A 16,294-nucleotide genomic window follows, 5' to 3' on the forward strand; every position below is an offset into this window, starting at 1 on the left:
AGGAAGAAGGTCAGGAGCTTAGTGACCGCGAAGATGACGAGGAAGATGACGAGGAAGATGAAGATGACATGGAAGTTGTGGGAAGCTCGGATGATTCCGATTCTGATTCTGATGAGAAAGGTGACACCAACTCCAATAATGTTACAGATTTTTGCAGCTGTTTATGCAGAGAACTCGTGTCAAATTTTCCAAAGACCTAAATGGGCATCTTTGGGTTAGGGGAAGCAGTGGGCAGGCTGCAGTTAGCAGCTATGTCCTGAGTTAAATTAGGGATGGGGAACTTCATGTTAAAGGCTAGTAATTTGAATGATCATTTCCAGGAAATATGTCGTGATGTAAGGATTTTTGAAGGTCTAGTCTAAGTATATAATGGAGACATTTTGACATCTGCCAGACCTGGGATTTTTGCTTCAGAGTTCTAGTACTTACACTAAGCTACTGTATTTGGAGTGTACCATTGTTGCAAAAACCAGTGTGTACAATGTTTGCTTAAATTAGCATCCTTTTATCAGGTTCTTTCCTAGTTTACATAACTTTTGCAGCTGTATAGGCTGATTGGCCACAGTGTTGCTTGTATTTATTTGTGTTTTTTTAACTACAGCAAGCTTTCAGGCAGACCTAGCAAACATCACATGTGAAATTGCCATAAAACAGAAGCTGATAGATGAACTGGAAAACAGCCAACGAAGACTTCAGACCTTAAAAAGGCAATATGAAGAGAAGCTAATGATGCTACAGCATAAGATTCGAGATACCCAACTTGAAAGAGATCAGGTGCTTCAAAACCTGGGTAAGAAGAATGCCATTGTGGAGCTGTTGTATAGGCCACATTGAGAACTTAGTGAGGACATGCCAGTGTCAGTCATACTTATGACATGACTTCCATATCATCTCAAAATGTAAAGTAAAGGGAAAGGACCCCTGAAAGTTATGTCCAGTTGTAGACAACTCTGGGCTTGCAGTGCTCATCTCGCTTTACTGGCCGAGGGAGCTGGCGTTTGTCTGCAGACAGTTTTTCCGGGTCATCTGGCCAGCATGACTGAGCCGCTTCTGGCGAACCAGAGCAGTGCACAAAAACGCCGTTTACCTTCCCGCCAGAGCGGTACCTATTTATCTACTTGCACTTTGATGTGCTTTCGAACTGCTAGGTTTGCAGGAGCTGGGACTGAGCAACAGGAGCTCACCCTGTCGCGGGGATTCGAACCGCCGACCTTCAAATTGTAGTGGGATACAAATTTTAATAAAATAAGATAGCCAGTGTAATGACTCACTAGGAGACTTTGGTTCAAACTCCCACTGAATCTGTCACTTGCCTTCTCTCAATCTAAGCTACCTCATAGGCTTGTTGTCAGCCTAACATGGGTTAACGTCCCTCTAGCACTGAGCATCACTTAGGGCAGAGCTTTCCCAACTTTCCATGTTGGTGACACAATTTTTAGACATGCTCTGGTAGGAGCATGGGGAGCTTTCACGCGACCCACCTACACACTGCAGCCGGCACACTAATGTGTCACGACACACAGTTTGGAAAACTCTAAACTTAGAGGAAGGATGGAATCGATGTGATATTGGAAATTATCTTTTTGCATATCCCTTTTTCGTTCACACTAAAGCCTTGGCAAAATAAAAAAAATGATGTGCAAATGAAATCTTGGCATTGCAAGTTAGGCACTGAACGTATTGGTTCATGATCTATAAACTGAGAAATCCATTGCCGTTTCTTTAGGTTCGGTGGAATCTTGCTCAGAAGAAAAGGCAAAGAAGGTTAAATCGGAGTATGAAAAGAAGCTCCAATCCATGAATAAAGAGGTGCAGAGGCTTCAGGCTGCTCAGAAAGAACATGCACGATTACTTAAAAATCAATCTCAGTATGAAAAACAACTGAAAAAATTGCAGCAGGATGTGGCAGAGATGAAGAAAACAAAGGTACACTTTTTTATTTATTTAAAGCACAGGTTCCAATGCTGCATGTGTCTACCTGAACAATGAACTATATCCCCTGGCATTTTCCTGCTTAAAAAGGAGTGTTATAGCTGATCAGTTCAAGACTGAAATTATTATCCATTTTGGTCATCTAGTTAGGATGACCGCTTACCAAGTAGTAACTTACAGCGGTATACAGTTTCTTGGAGAAGCTATTTATTTTGTAAGCGTTCACCCAAATGGCGAGGAGAGTTTCTTCTCAAAGCTGCCTTGCTTCCTTGTGTTTCTGGCTGGGTGCAATTGCATGACACTCTCACTACGAGGGCAGAGACTGCAGACAACTCTGCCTCCCACTTTGCAAACAGTTGCCGGAATTCACTCCTGCTAACTGTGGAATTTGAAAATGTCTCAAAAGACGCTCCTGTTACCTAACTGCTTGTTAGCGTTAAGGTAGCAAATCACATTGCAACAATATTCTCCAAGAGAATGATTACAGTGAAGGATTATTAAGTATGGTAAGTAAAAGGGCATCAGCCTTATAGCAAAAATAGAAAAAATAAAAGCAGCTTTCTCCCACATGATTTGAGCGTGTAAAAAGCAAAGCTGCATAATTTTATTTGAATAATTAAAAATTCAAAAATTTGAATAATTTTATACAGGTTCGTCTGATGAAGCAAATGAAAGAAGAGCAAGAGAAAGCCAGGATGAATGAATCTAGAAGAAATAGAGAGATTGCTCAGCTGAAAAAGGAGCAGCGAAAACGAGAGGTGATTAATCAATGTATCTACTGCACTTTTTTTTATGTTGTATGAATTTCAAAAGCTCCCGAAAGCTCTGTAAAGGTATTCAGGTGTTGACATGAGCTATTTTCTTACTGCTTTAGCAATGAATAGCTGGGTTGAATTTGGTTGACTACTCATTGTACTAAGCCAGCAACGAAAGTAGAATAAAGTTTTCAGCTGATATGTTTCTGCAAGATATTTCATATGGTATTGGTAAGCAGTTAATTCAAGGGGCTGGCTTGCTGACACGTTAGAGAAAAGATTTCAATCCTGTGCATACTTATTTGGGAATAAGCCTTTCAAAGATAGTGGAATGAACTTCTGAGTCCATTGCTGTTCTTGTTCTTGTATGTGAAGTGGGATTACTATTTAATGCTTACTCCTATAGAGGAAAAATTAGCAAATGTCCCCCTTCCTTGGCTGGTTGTACCAATTAAGTGAATGATGGTATTGAGAGAATTGTATCTCATCATCTTCATCATTTTATTTGTATGCTGCCTTCATAGTTTAAACAATGCTCAAGGTGGCTTACAGCATGACAAGATTTACATAATTACCAACTTAGCAAAAGTCATAATAAATAAAGCCCATCAAAAGTTGCACAACCAAATGGAAATTTCCCCCACATAAATCATAAAATCTAAAACATTAGTATCAATAACAATTTAAAAGGACATTGATAAAAAACAAAAAGTATCCAGATCTTTGACTTATTATTGGCTTTTCTTTACAGCATCAGCTGAAACTTCTGGAGGCTCAGAAGAGGAATCAGGAAGTTGTTCTGCGCCGGAAAACAGAAGAGGTGCCGGATTATTTCAGTGTTGCAATTAAGTGCAAGCTATTCTTTGAAATTCCTATAATTTGTACATTAAATAGGTCCTTATTAGACCATGCTGTCTCACTGCTTTAGGTTACAGCTCTTCGTCGGCAGGCAAGACCTTTGTCTGATAAGGTGGCTGGGAGGGCAAGCCGGAAGCTGAGTCTACCTGAGCAGGCTAACCATGAACCAAGTTCTAGTGTGTCATCGGTGGACAATGAAGGATCGAGAGCAGCGTCACAACAGAAGATGCGGATACCCGTAGCAAGGGTCCAAGCCTTGCCAGCAGCCACGACCAATGGAACCAGGTAACGATGGGCAAACCTGTTATGATCTTGCTACTTTTGTAGTCTTGTCTTCCTGTAGACATTAAAACTGTCATTTTCCGACTCCCACGGGAGGATTTATGGTGCTGCATTATAATCCTGGATGTGGATGGGTTTGGGGTGTGATGGAGAGGAAAAGAGAAGGCAGGTTGTACGACAACAGTGGTGATTGCATGGGAGTGAGAAGAGAACAGAAGTGATGGTTTAAAACAGGGGTCAGCAAACTTTTTCAGCAGGGGGCCGGTCCACTGTCCCTCAGACCTTGTAGGGGACCAGACTATATTTTGGGGGGGGGGATGAATGAATTCCTATGCCCCACAAATAACCCAGAGATGCATTTCAAATAAGAGGACACATTCTACTCATGTGAAAAACACGCTGATTCCTGGACCGTCTGAGGGCCAGATTTAGAAGACGATTGGGCCGGATCCGGCCCTCAGGCCTTAGTTTGCCTACCCATGGTTTAAATGACAGGTGTTTGAGTAAAGTACCTTCATACAATGGAATATTTGAGGTCTGCTCCTTTATCTCTCTAGCATGAGGCAGTTGAAGGAATAGTTTGAATACAGTGAGAAGGACACTGAAAGGAAACAAGTGGCTGTTTTAAGCAATCTGCGATACTGAACACACATGATTTAAGATTTTTTGAAAAAGAGTCGCACATCCCCCTCAGATTTCAAATATTAAAAGTGTTCTCTTCTATGATTACTGGTACTGCATAAAAATGTTATAGCATTTTATGTGAACGACGTAAATCTTTGAATTGCTTGCAGGAGTAAATATCAAAGAAAAGCGATGACCACAAGAGTTTATACCTCCAAGGGAGCGAGAATGAAGTGGCAGTTACTCGAACGGAGGGTGACTGAAATCATTATGCAGAAAATGACCATATCCAATATGGAGACTGACATGAATAGACTACTTAAGGTAGAGCTTTCTCTCTCTCTCTCTCTCTCTCTCTCTCTCTCTCTCTCTCTCTCTCTCTTTCTTTCTTTCTTTCTTTCACACCCCTTCGGCTACTTGCAACATCTGGGAAAATGCCACTTTTCTGTTGGGTGAAAAGTAAAGTACTTTTGCCCTGGTCAGTGCATGTACAGTGGTACCTCGGGTTATATACGCTTCAGGTTACATATGCTTCAGGTTATAGACTCTGCTAACCCAGAAATATTACGTTAAGAACTTTGCTTCAGGATGAGAACAAAAATTGCACAACGGTGGCGCAGCGGCAGCGGGAGGCTCCATTAGCTAAAGTGGTGCTTCAGGTTGAGAACAGTTTCAGGTTAAGAATTGACCTCCGGAACGAATTAAGTTCTTAACCTGAGGTAACACTGTATGTCCATCATGTTGAGACATGATGCTGTTTTTGCTAGTTTTGGCATGCGAAAAAATGGACCTGGAAAATATAAAGCCACCATTGAATTTTCATATTACCTCCAGCTTTCACAGAGCTTTTCAGTGTAACCTGTTTATATATTCAGTTTCCAGTCATTAAGTGTATATTAATTAGCCATGCATGTATGAACCACCCTTTAATGTCATAAGACCAGCTGTTAAGTTGCATATTTGCTGCTTAATGTTTCGTCCTCCCACAGAAATGCAATGAAAAGTCATGTCTGCTTTATCTCATTTAGTATTCTCCTGTAAGACACAGGTGGCGCTGTGGGTTAAACCACAGAGCCTAGGACTTGCTGATCAGAAGGTCGGCGGTTCGAATCCCCGCGACGGGGTGAGCTCCCATTGCTCAGTCCCTGCTCCTGCCAACCTAGCAGTTCGAAAGCACGTCAAAGTGCAAGTAGATAAATAGGTACCGCTCTGGCGGGAAGGTAAATTGTGTTTCCGTGCGCTGCTCTGGTTTGCCAGAAGCGGCTTAGTCATACTGGCCACATGACCCGGAAGCTGTACACCGGCTCCCTCGGCCACTAAAGTGAGATGAGCGCCGCAACCCCAGAGTCGGTCACGACTGGACCTAATGGTGAGGGGTCCTTTATTCTCCTGTAAAACATTTGACTGGCCGATTTTCAGAGCTTGTGTTTCACATACACATTTTAATTACAGCAACGTGAAGAACTTACCAAAAGGAAAGAGAAGCTTTCCAAAAGGAGGGAGAGAGTTATCAAAGAAGGTGTCCCAGAGACCGATAAAAACATCCACAACATCAATGAAGAGATGGAGTCACTGACTGCAAATATAGATTACATCAATGACAGTATTTCTGACTGTCAAGCAAATATCATGCAGATGGAAGAAGCAAAGGTATGTCAGCCCCAAAGGTTTTGTGAAAGAATTATGTTCAGATAGGGAATTAATTTTCTTTTATTCAGCTATTAATTGCACTCTGCAGTTTTCTGCATTTATGTGCTGTACGGATTGCATGCAAATTTAAACATCAGAGCCAGCTTTTGTTGCATTTATGAACTAGATTAAAGATCTAGCTATAACTTTCATTTGTACGGTTTCATAATAATTTTATTTCTAAATCAAAGCCATAAGTAAGTGAACACCCTCCTACATAGCTATGCAAGGCTGCAACCCTATAGGCGCTTGACTGTGAGTAAGTCACATTGAACACAACTTCAGAGTAAACATGCATAATATTGAACTGTAAATTATGGACTGTCTCTCATCCTTTCCCAATTTTGCATTTTCAATATATTTTGCTTGAAATATACTTATACTTTCATATAGCTGAATGTGCTGAAAATTTGGCACTTAGTTGATTTTTGCAAGTCCGAATAATCATATCTCTTAAAAGAAGCTTTGTTTGTGTTACTTTTCTAAATATTCTGGCTTAATAGAATTCACTTTAATTTTGAAAAGTTCCTATTGGAATAACATTCCTGTAGCCATATAGCCAAATTCATCATGCGAAAGGCTGGGCTGGATGAATCCCAAGCCAGAATTAAGATTGCCGGAAGAAATATCAACAACCTCAGATATGCAGATGACACAACCTTGATGGCAGAAAGTGAGGAGCAATTAAAGAACCTTTTAATGAGGGTGAAAGAGGAGAGCGCAAAATATGGTCTGAAGCTCAACATCAAAAAAACCCACAAAGATCATGGCCACTGGTCCCATCACCTCCTGGCAAATAGAAGGGGAAGAAATGGAGGCAGTGAGAGATTTGACTTTCTTGGGCTCCATGATCACTGCAGATGGTGACAGCAGTCACGAAATTAAAAGACGCCTGCTTCTTGGGAGAAAAGCAATGACAAACCTAGACAGCATCTTAAAAAGCAGAGACATCACCTTGCCTACAAAGGTCCGTATAGTTAAAACTACGGTTTTCCCAGTACTGATGTATGGAAGTGAGAGCTGGACCATAAAGAAGGCTGATCGCCGAAGAATTGATGCTTTTGAATTATGGTGCTGGAGGAGACTCTTGAGAGTCCCATGGACTGCAAGAAGAGCAAACCTCTCCATTCTGAAGGAAATCAGCCCTGAGTTCTCACTGGAAGGACAGATCGTGAAGCTGAGGCTCCAATACTTTGGCTACCTCATGAGAAGAGAAGACTCTCTGGAAAAGACCCTGATGTTGGGAAAGCACAAGGAGAAGGGGACGACAGAGGATGAGATGGTTGGATAGTGTTCTCGAAGCTACCAGCATGAGTTTGACCAAACTGTGGGAAGCAATGGAAGACAGGAGTGCCTGGCGTGCTCTGGTCCATGGGGTCACAAAAAGTCGGACACGACTAAACGACTAAACAACAACAACAGCAGCCATATAGCATTCATGTGATTTTTTCCCCTGACTAACCACTCTGCTGTCTTTGATTTATGCAGGAAGAAGGAGAGATTCTGGACGTCACTGCGGTAATCAATGCCTGCACTCTAACAGAAGCTCGCTATCTACTTGACCATTTCCTTACAATGGGCATTAATAAGGTAACACACCTGGTGGGAACCCTGTTGTGTCTTGTACTGGATTACCATTGCAGGGGCTAATGGCTGGGTGACATCGCCGGAGCTTCACAAGAATGTTAGACTTTAAAACGGTATACAGTGGTGCCTCGCAAGACGAAAATAATCCACTCCGTGAGTCTCTTCGTCTAGCGGTTTTTTCGTCTTGCGAAGCAACCCTATTAGCGGATTAGCGCTATTAGCGGTTTAGCGGCTATTAAAGGCTTAGCGGCTTAGCGGCTAAAAGGCTATTAGCGGCTTAGCGGCTTAGAAAAGGGGGGGGGGAGCGAAAAAAAATCGCAAGACTCGCAAGACGTTTCGTCTTGCAAAGGAAGCCCATAGGGAAATTTGTCTTGCGAAGCAACTCAAAAACGGAAAACCCTTTCGTCTAGCGGGTTTTTCGTCTTGCGAGGCATTCGTCTTGCGGGGCACCACTGTAGTCCAAAAATGTGAAAGAAATCCAAACTAGCACAAGCAGGCACCCACTTGCCAAATGTGGATATGCCTTCCTTTCCTCCCTCTGTCAGCACTGCCCAAATCTGCCCCAGAGGGTAGGGAGACAGTGCTTTGAGACAGATTTGGGAAGTGCATGGGGGATGTTGGAGGGAGGAAGAGAGAAACCAAAAGTCCCATTGTATTGGGAGGCATTTTGGGATGGTGCCCAATACATACCGTAACCCCCCTCTCATCCCCTAAGAATTATATACATTCATACCTCGGGTTACAGATGCTTCAGGTTGCGCCGAAACCCGGAAGTACTGGAACGGGTTACTTCTGGGTTTTGGTCATGCACAGAAGCGCCGAATTGCAACCCGTACATGCGCAGACGTGCCATTGCGGTTTGTGAACGTGCATCCCGCACGGATCACGTTTGCAACCCGAGCGTCCACTGTACAGCCATGGGAAAAAGAAAGTGCACCCTCATTGAATTCTGTTGTTTTACATACGAGGACATAATAGCAATCATCTGTTCCCCAGCAGGTCTTAAAATTAGGTAAATACAACCTCAGATGAACAATAACACACGACATATTACACCGTGTCATTATTTCTTTTAACAGAGATAAATCCAAAAGGGAGAAGCAGTTGTTGGCCCAAATGATTCTTGTCGGCAGGAAAGCTTCTTGCCAGATTGGAAAAGTTGATTGCACATTTGCAAGACTTTATCTCTGGTGTACGTTGAGGGGGAAATGGTTTTTATGGGTCATTTCCCCACCCCCTTGTGTGTTGAAAGTATTTCTAAATGTTGATATTCGCGTTGGTTTTTCACAGTATGCGGGACACCCCAGGGTCAAAGGTTAGGAATTGTGTCTCCGTAAAGGAAAGTTCACATACAGATAATGCAATGGTAGCAAAACATCCATTGGTTTATAGCAGGGGTGGCCAACTCTCAAGAGACTACCATCTAAAGTTGCCCGCCCACTTGTGTAGAGTTATTTAGAATCAAACTATTTTTTGCATCTTTAACAGGGTCTCCAAGCAGCTCAGAAGGAAGCTCAGATTAAAGTACTTGAAGGACGCCTCAAACAAACAGAAATTACCAGTGCAACGCAAAACCAGCTGCTGTTTCACATGTTGAAAGAGAAGGCAGAATTAAATCCTGAACTTGATGCTCTACTAGGCCATGCCTTGCAAGGTAATTTGAATACCCTACAAAATGGAATTATACTGCATGCTAGGTTTGCCAATGATGCATGTTTTGTTAGGTGTGTTTCAAATAAGGTGCTTTGTGAATAGATGCTGTACTTTTTGTGCATGTAAAGGTATTCCCCCCCAAATAACAGTGCGCCCAGCAGTGAAAATCAGGAAATCTCATAGTTAATCACTGTTTTATAGCTTGAATTCAATATTTGGGTAATTTAAAAAACAAAACAAAACAAAATTAGGTGTCTTTCAAATTGGAATAATTTTAAAAATAAAATTCTTAACTTGTGATGTGTACTTTATGGCATCTATTCCGCTAGTTCTGATAGGTTTAATCTGATTATAGTGTAACATAGGACTCTCTTATTTCCCACTCTGCAAATGGATTGGTTTTGATTGGAGTGTTGCTTTTTGTTTCCTCCTCGCTGTTGTTTTACACAGACCTAGATAGCGTTCCACTGGGTAAGTATATGTAGCTTTCTGTGTACCTCACAGCTGCATGAGATACTAATGATACACGTGTACACTAACTGGCGCATCTTAGAACGTACACATACATAAAAGTTTGCATGCACTGTTTAGGAGATACGCTCAGAGTCCTCTTTCCTTAGATACAAACTTCTTACAAAATATTGGATGTTAACAACTGAGACAGGCACGAATGCAAACAGTGTGAATGTACTTAAAAGCTTTTGGTTGTTCACCCGGGACGCTGTGGCTGATACACTATCTGCTGATACATTTATGTGCTGCTCTCTTTTACTGTAGCTGTAACACACATAACCATTTTCCCCCCAGAAAAAACCCCCCACATTAACTCTAAAACTCATTTTAGCAACACAGAGACGATGAGTGCTTTATAGGAATCTTGTTTTAAAATTCATGTGTTAAGGTGAACCTGGCTTATTAAGTTGTGTATTAAGTTAAGCAATGGCTATAACTCAGCACATGCAAATGGGCAGTGAAAACATTCATACTGAACTGTAAAACAGGTGTGTGGTTTTCTGGTTTTTTAAAATTGCCATACAGTAATCAAAGAAAGCTACTGGTCAGGCTATTCTGTTCAAATTTATTTCATCGAGATGTTCTGTATAGCTTCCTCCGCGTTAGTGTCCGTTGCGTTGATGGCCTGAAGGCAATCTGGAGAGCTAGAGCTTATGTCAAGCTCCTCAACCACACTATTTTAGTGCCGTACCACATAAATATATGAATGGGTCAAGGTTTGCTCCCTGCATACCCACCAGAATGCAGTCTCAAGTTAATGTGGTGCTCTGCTTTAAAGGGTGTATGTTTCTTGGTCCCTAAACCTGAACCCAGGACGAGACTTGGAGTAGGTTTCAGGCTCACATGCTCTTACCCTTACTTTGTGAGTAGAACAATTAACAGAAGGTTCTTCGTCTTCCACAGTTCAGTGGCTCCCTTGTCCTTCCAGTCACAGGGAAGGGAGCGTGTGAGCTGGAAGCGCAGTGTCTCTCTCCCAACTTACAATCCTAGAGCTAAGTAATGAGCAGACATATCTGTTATGTACTGAAGTTCTCACCCTGGGCCAGCAGGGGGATACTGTAGATAGTTGAGGTCCACATATGCAAATAAGGGATCGAAAGTGACGTTCAGTGATTGGATAGTTACAGAAAATGGTTACTGTTGCGTTCTAGTGGAGCTCTATATAAGCAGGCTGGCTGAACCCTTCAGTTCAGTTCAGTTCTGGCCTGTGAATAAACAAGAGCTGTTTGAAGAATCGCTGTGTCGTCTGATATGTTCACCCACAACTTAACAATATCCACAGTCTTCCAGGAGATAGGGATGAGTAAGAAGAAGTAGACAACTGTGGGGTGTGTGGAGCGAAGAGAAATAGTACAATGAGAGATGTGGGTAACATGGTGCTTTGAGGATAGGCAAAGACTGTCTGAATGGTGCAGCTGGACCCCTTATAACCTTGGCCCTAGCAGTTGCCTTGTGCATGTGCTGATTCCAGGTACTGACTTTGGTGTGTTATGGTGAATATAGTTCCATTGGTAAAACCAAAGTAGCTAGACATCTGTTCAATCTGGTTTACCAAGTGCCTTCTTTGAGTGGCAGCAGGTTAAGGACCCCAAAGGACCCTAGAGACATCACAATTACCTTTTTGTCTTGTCTCCCCACTGTTCTCTCTATACGTTTCTGAAATAAACTTGGTATACATTCAGTGACGGGTGGTACATTTTATTATGGGCTCGTCCATTTGGCATATCCCCGCATGCTGGCGTGTTTATGATGTATTGTGGCTGTAATTGACAAGCATGCTAGTGTTTCTTTTTCTTGTGTGAGCAGACGAATAGTTCTCACTGGCACTGTTTGTTGCAGGTCCCATTTCATCTTATGTAGCTTTTCTTCCTTCCTGTTCCCTCTATAGATGTTGTAGATGTTTAGGAAGCTGTTGTGTAAATGTAGAGTAGTGAAATCATCTCGCTTTATAGGGCCCAAATGGTTGTTTGCCTGTCAAGTGCAGTATTTTGTCAAAGTAGAAGCTAAAGGAATGCAAAGTAGAATACACCCCATCTATCTTTCTCACTGCCCCTCAACTCAATATTTATTCAGAGCCATAATGAAAAACGGGTATACGGGGATATTATATGTCTATGCCAAATATATTATGTCTGTCCTTCCTGCTTTCCTAGTGATACGTTTATAATTTTCCTATGTGATGGTTAGTCAATTCAAAACAAAAAACAAACAGAAAACCTATTCTTCCTGGGTATTTGGGGAAAGTAAAGAAGTTGACCAACTAGATTCGGCATCAGGGACATTATGGGAAACTAGTTCAGTTTAACTCTTACCTTAAGTAAAAAATGAATTAAGTGTGAGAGTTTAATATATGGAAGGCAGTGCATATTATTCTTGTTTTGGGTAATATGAGGAGCCTTTGGGGTAGATATATGCTGCGTGTGAAACTGTCTAACAAAATAACGACTTTGGGAATTTTCCAGAAAATGTGGAAGATAGCACTGATGAAGATGCTCCTTTGAATAGCCCCGGGGCAGAAGGAAGGTGAGAAAAGAACATAAACAGTAACCAATAGCTACCTCTAAAATGGCTTTTATTCACAATGAATTCGTGTGAGCCTCTCTCGGAATTTTCCTTAACCAGTTCTAAGCAAACTGAGGAATGAGCAATTTGGCAAGGGGCTAACTCTCAAAAATAGTGAACTTCCCCCTCTAACTAGCAGCAACACTGTTTGGCTCCAACCCTTGGCTTATTTTCACATATCCATAAACCAGGAGGCCTGGCTTTAGCCAGGTCTCCCAGATAACCGAATGAAAAAGAACCTCAAATCTCTTTATCTGCTTCACTGATTTCCTGGGCCAATTGGTTTGTCCTGCCTCTACATACTCTGGAAACAAACCCAAAATTTGGGGCCATGTCAGACATGCTTACTCTTCACTTGAAGATGGTTTTGATAAGTTTCCTATCCTTTCTGAAGAGCCCTGGGGTCCTCAGAGCCCCAAGGTGTTGCCTTCACTTCAGTCACTGTCTGGTGGCTCCCTTGCTCTGCCAGTCTGGGTACCCCTTTCTTCACCTCTCGCTTTAAATGTCTGTTTTGTAGCATAGTGGCCTTCCCCAAACCATTTTCCTACCTCTTCAGGCTTGCCAGTCCCTTGCCTCCTCCTCTGTGGCAAATCTTCCTTATCTCTCTCCCTCTCTGCTGTCTCAGCTTCTTCTTTTCCCCTCTTCCTTCCTGCTATACTCTGTTCTCTTTCTCCCTCAAACCATCTTTCCTTCCTCACCCCATTCTCACCCCAGGTTCCTTCTCCCCTTGCCCTGGGACCTGCCTCAAATGTATCGGCAGCTTCCCTTTCCTCCTGCTGCTGGGAACAACATGTTGAGCCTTTTTCCCCACCCATCTCATTTTCCGGGCCACCCAGTCCACCTTCAGGCTGAAAAAGGGTGCCGTGCACTATGATCTCCCAACGACTGTAGCGTCAAGTGAAGCCTTGCATATCTGAACTAACGCAAAGTCAGCTCAAAAGTCATAGTTAGAAGAAAGCTATGTGCTTGGGTGAGAGAAGTCTGTTTATTTATGTGTAGGTGTTAACCATGAAATAACACTCAAAGCTGTCTCTCTGTAGCTGCTGTCATGGCTAGCTGCCCAAGGAGGGAGGGAGTTGCCTTGTTTCTCAGAGATCCCCGCTAAATTGCTAATTTCGTTTACAGTTCTTTATCTTCAGACCTCATGAAGCTTTGCGGCGAAGTCAAGCCTAAAAACAAGGTAAGATGTGTGGATATAGCAGTCTTTTGTGCAGTTATGGCATCTTCTGTTACCTCCTTCCACCCCCACCCCCCAAATACAAGTACCGCTTAAACAATTTTTGCAACCTTTCTGGTTTGCTTGACACCAGGAGCCCATCTATGGCTTAGCGAGAGATTAAAATGAACCTGAGAGGAGTGAAGAGGCTGTGAGCTCTGATATTGTACAGCCTTAGTTTGGCTTAACATGTTGTGCAAATCAGCTCACCCCCAAAAAGCAGAAATGACTTTTGCACTAAGCTTGGGTTTATTTGCATTGCATGTGTCTGTCAGCAGTCTGGGCTACAGTGAAACTAGGGAGACTCCTAAACTTGCTTTGGGAATCCTGATTCTGGCCAGGTACTGAAGGTGAATCTGGAAGTAGATCTGGCTTAGTAATGGTGACAGATTTTTTTTTATATAACAAAGTAAAATGGAGCAGATTTGTATTTTTAAATTGTAGTCAGGCAGGGTTTAGGGATAAGGACCCTGGGATCCAGCACACATACAATATATGCAAACCGTTTGGTGCGTCATGCAAAAGTGTTTTTATTCTCCTCTTCCAATTGATTGCAGGCCCGCCGTAGAACGACGACCCAGATGGAATTGCTTTATGCTGATAGCAGTGACCTAGCCAGTGATATAACCCTTGAAGTCAGTGGAGACAGCACGGCTATGGCTGGCCCTCTTCCGCCTGTTGCAGAAGCTCAGGAAGGTGCAGTGAACATTGACCTGAGAGAGCCTGCTGTTAGGGATAGGGAGGCCTCGCAGGCGGTCTTGCCTTCTAAGACTGGCGGCATGTAAGTTTCACACAATGCACTAACTTTCGTTTGGCACCCTAACATGCATGATTGCTAGGTTGCAACGACCCGTGGCTTTTTATGAACTCTGCCTGGAGTGCTAATTAGGATCTCATCAGGGAAAATCTGTCGCCGTCGTCATCCTCTAACTTCTGCTCTGCTGTTACCTCAAAATGGCTGCTTAGTTTTTTTATGTTGATCTTTCTCCCCCCCCCCCTTTGGTAAGCACTAATTCATGTACTATAAGCCCCAGTTTCTGCAAGATTTTTTTTTTTTAGTGCTGTTGTAAAACCGAATTGTTTTAAAGTCTATCTGAAATACTTTGAATGGAGCGGATCCATTAGATCAGGGATGTCCAACAGGTCAGTCGCGATCTACTGGTAGATCCCCATGATGTTTTGGTAGATCATGGTTGATCTCTGGCTCCCTTTCCTCTGCGTAGGTAAATCTGACTTCTGCCTCACCCCCTTGTCCTGCCCTCCATTGTTGTTTCAACTCAGGAAGGGAAGACGAAGCTTCCATGTCATCCATAGTGATGTTTTTGTGAGTGACTTAACCCCTAGTTCCCTTGCCTCTCCCCCCTAAAAAATGGAACTCCCCTCTCCAAAGAAGCCTGAACTTAACCCCCCCAAAACGGAGCTTTTCTCCTCCCTAAAAAAGCTCAACAACTTTGAACTGAACCCCTAAAAAGACAGGGGTAGACCACTACTGCCAGAGTTTAATTCTGAAAGTAGATCACAGTCTCTTGGGAATCGGCCATCCCTGCATTAGATCATATCCGATGTGGCTCTTCCACTCATTTGATCTGCTCATATGATCCAGCAGAAGCACCCGCTTGCTTACATAGCAGGCCCCTGAAAATCTGTTCCTGAAGTCTGGGAAGACGCTTTAAAACACTATGGAAGGTTGTGGCGGAGGCTGCCCTTTCTTTTAAGTTACTAGAGGTCTCTGCTAGGTGAAGTTGGTCCACAAACAGATTGGAAAAATTGGCTTTCTCCCCATTGAAGTGAACTTCCGCTAAGTGTTTTTAAAATATCTTGGGACCCTACCAATATCATACTCCATTTTTGCTGCTGCATTTGATGGCTCAGCACACAAAAAGTCAAAACTGACAGCTTAGGCAAACGCCCCATGAAGCGAAGCGTTCCACTTGTTTTCCAAACATGAGCTGCATTCTTTATGTAAATAGTATTGGTTAATTAAGGTTCATGAGACTACTGTTAGCAGTTAGCACTTCCGGGTAAAGGTAAAGGGACCCCTGACTGTTAGGTCCAGTCGCAGACGACTCTGGAGTTGCTGCGCTCATCTCGCTCTATAGGCCGAGGGAGCTGGCGTTTGTTCGCAGACAATTTCCAGGTCACGTGGCCAGCATGACTAAGCCACTTGTGGCAAACCAGAGCAGCACACGGAAACACCGTTTACCTTCCCGCCAGAGCGGTACCTATTTATCTACTTGTACTTTGACGTGCTTTCGAACTGCTAGGTTGGGAGGAGCTGGGACCGAACAACGGGAGCTCACTCTGTCACGGGGATTCGAACCACCGGCCTTCTAGGCTCTGTGGTTTAACCCACAGTGTGTAGGAATCTTATTCCTGCACCACACGGGAATTTTTAACTAGATAATGTAAAATAACACAGAACTTTTTAGATACAAATCCCTCACATATATGAGGAAGATCTTGGTAAAATTAACTAAATTGCAAACAGTGAAAAATATGTGTAACTTCCTGTATTAATCTACTTGCTACAATAAAGCTATCGATTCTTCTTTTTTTATGCAGCAGCAGCAGCAAGCAGCTCAGAATGATTTCTAATAATTCCACTTTTTATGCATGTTGCTTG

General features: G+C 42.8%; 1 protein-coding gene across 10 annotated transcripts in view; it reads left to right on the forward strand.

The window, feature by feature from the left end:
- The window catches only part of KIF21A (kinesin family member 21A), a 100,325-nt gene that overhangs the window by 61,278 nt on the left and 22,753 nt on the right, over nt 1-16,294 (forward strand). For 6 of the 10 annotated variants that reach the window (XM_028747701.2, XM_028747707.2, XM_028747704.2 and 3 more), the window contains 14 exons: nt 3-120; nt 602-790; nt 1,727-1,926; nt 2,583-2,690; nt 3,439-3,507; nt 3,616-3,830; nt 4,622-4,775; nt 5,904-6,101; nt 7,629-7,730; nt 9,216-9,381; nt 9,831-9,851; nt 12,356-12,416; nt 13,581-13,635; nt 14,229-14,452. In XM_028747701.2, coding sequence (XP_028603534.2) covers nt 3-120; nt 602-790; nt 1,727-1,926; nt 2,583-2,690; nt 3,439-3,507; nt 3,616-3,830; nt 4,622-4,775; nt 5,904-6,101; nt 7,629-7,730; nt 9,216-9,381; nt 9,831-9,851; nt 12,356-12,416; nt 13,581-13,635; nt 14,229-14,452 — 1,880 coding nt within the window. The remainder of the gene's footprint in view (nt 1-2; nt 121-601; nt 791-1,726; nt 1,927-2,582; nt 2,691-3,438; nt 3,508-3,615; nt 3,831-4,621; nt 4,776-5,903; nt 6,102-7,628; nt 7,731-9,215; nt 9,382-9,830; nt 9,852-12,355; nt 12,417-13,580; nt 13,636-14,228; nt 14,453-16,294) is intronic. The other 4 variants (XM_028747702.2, XM_077935804.1, XM_028747705.2 and 1 more) reach the window with 1 other exon arrangement.

Source organism: Podarcis muralis, chromosome 10, assembly GCF_964188315.1.
Source record: "Podarcis muralis chromosome 10, rPodMur119.hap1.1, whole genome shotgun sequence".
NCBI lineage: Eukaryota > Metazoa > Chordata > Lepidosauria > Squamata > Lacertidae > Podarcis > Podarcis muralis.